Source organism: Geospiza fortis, unplaced genomic scaffold (genome assembly GCF_000277835.1).
Source record: "Geospiza fortis unplaced genomic scaffold, GeoFor_1.0 scaffold188, whole genome shotgun sequence".
Taxonomy (NCBI): Eukaryota; Metazoa; Chordata; class Aves; order Passeriformes; family Thraupidae; genus Geospiza; species Geospiza fortis.
Window position 1 is genome coordinate 2,025,254 of NW_005054337.1, and position 1,197 is coordinate 2,026,450.

General features: G+C 62.3%; 1 protein-coding gene across 1 annotated transcript in view; it reads right to left on the reverse strand.

Annotated features, from left to right (window-relative positions):
* Positions 1 to 5: 5 nt before the first annotated feature.
* Positions 6 to 1,197, reverse strand: part of SLC2A4RG (SLC2A4 regulator) — a gene marked incomplete at its 3' end in the record, with an annotated part of 4,817 nt that continues 3,625 nt past the window's right edge. The window contains exons 3-6 of the mRNA XM_031058053.1: positions 1,086 to 1,191; positions 636 to 736; positions 271 to 529; positions 6 to 41 (exon numbers count right to left, since the gene is read on the reverse strand). Of these exons, the coding sequence (XP_030913913.1) occupies positions 6 to 41; positions 271 to 529; positions 636 to 736; positions 1,086 to 1,191 (502 nt within the window). The remainder of the gene's footprint in view (positions 42 to 270; positions 530 to 635; positions 737 to 1,085; positions 1,192 to 1,197) is intronic.

Sequence of the window (1,197 nt, forward strand, 5' to 3'; positions counted from 1 at the left end):
ACAGTGGGGGACACGGGTGGCCGTGGGGGGGTCCGGCAGCCCTGGAGAGAGAGGACACAACCCTCATCAGACAGGGTGATAAGGGAGTGCAGCAGCCCCACCTCCATCCCTGTGCCCCTCCATCCCTGTCCCTACCTCCATCGCTGTTCCCATTCCATCCCTGTCCCACTCCATCCCTGCTCCCCCTCCATCACTGTCACCCTCCATCCCTGTCCCTCCCCCATCCCTGTTACCCCTCCATCCGTGTCCCCCTCCATCCCTGTCCCCCACCTGGTACGCGTGGTCGGTGTGGACGTGGCAGCGGCCGGGGGGCCCCGGGGGGCTGCAGGGGGAGGCCAGGGCCAGCTCGAGGATGGGCAGGGCCGGTGGCAGAGGAGCCTCGGGGCCGGGGAAGGCAGGGGGCACCGAGGAGGTGGGAGACACGGGGGTGAGGCTGGACAGCCCGTCAGTCAGCGCCTCCACGTCCACGTCCAGCTCTGTGTAGTAGAAATCCTCCTCGCCATCGCTCTGCTCCAGGTCGGCTTTCCGGCTGTGGGGAGAGCAGAGGCTGCCTGGGACACTGTCCCCCAGCACTGCAGGACCCTGCAGGGGGTACCAGGGGGTCTGGGGTGTCCAGGGGTACCCCATGTGCTTACCCAAGGTGCATGGTTCGGATGTGCTTCTGCATCCCTGAGGAGCTGCTGAGGACTTTGCCGCAGCTCTTCCACAAGCACTTGAACATCACCTTGGTGGAGTTCTGCAGGAGAGAGGTGTCAGGCTGGCAGCCCCATCCCCATCCTCATCCTCATCTCCAGCCCCACTGTCCTCACAGCCCAAATATCATCCTCACTGTCATCCCCAACCTTACCCACATCATCACCCACATCCCCAAATTAATCTCAGCTCTCATCCCTATCTCCAACCTCATCCTCCTCATTCCCAACCCAAATGTCATCCTCCTCCTCATCTCCATCCTCACTATCCCCATTCCCAAACTCATCCCAACTGTCACCCCCATCCTTAATCTCATCCTCCTCTTCATCCCTATCCTCACTATTCTCGAAACCCAACTTCACCCCCCCTCATCATCCCCAGCCTCATCCCACCTTCCTCTTCCGTGGGGTGGGCTCTCCAAAGACGAAGTGGGTGCCGTCGGGCTCATCAGGGCCCTCATCTGGGAGTGGGGCTGGCAGGAAGGTGCTGGGGACGTGGCTGGAG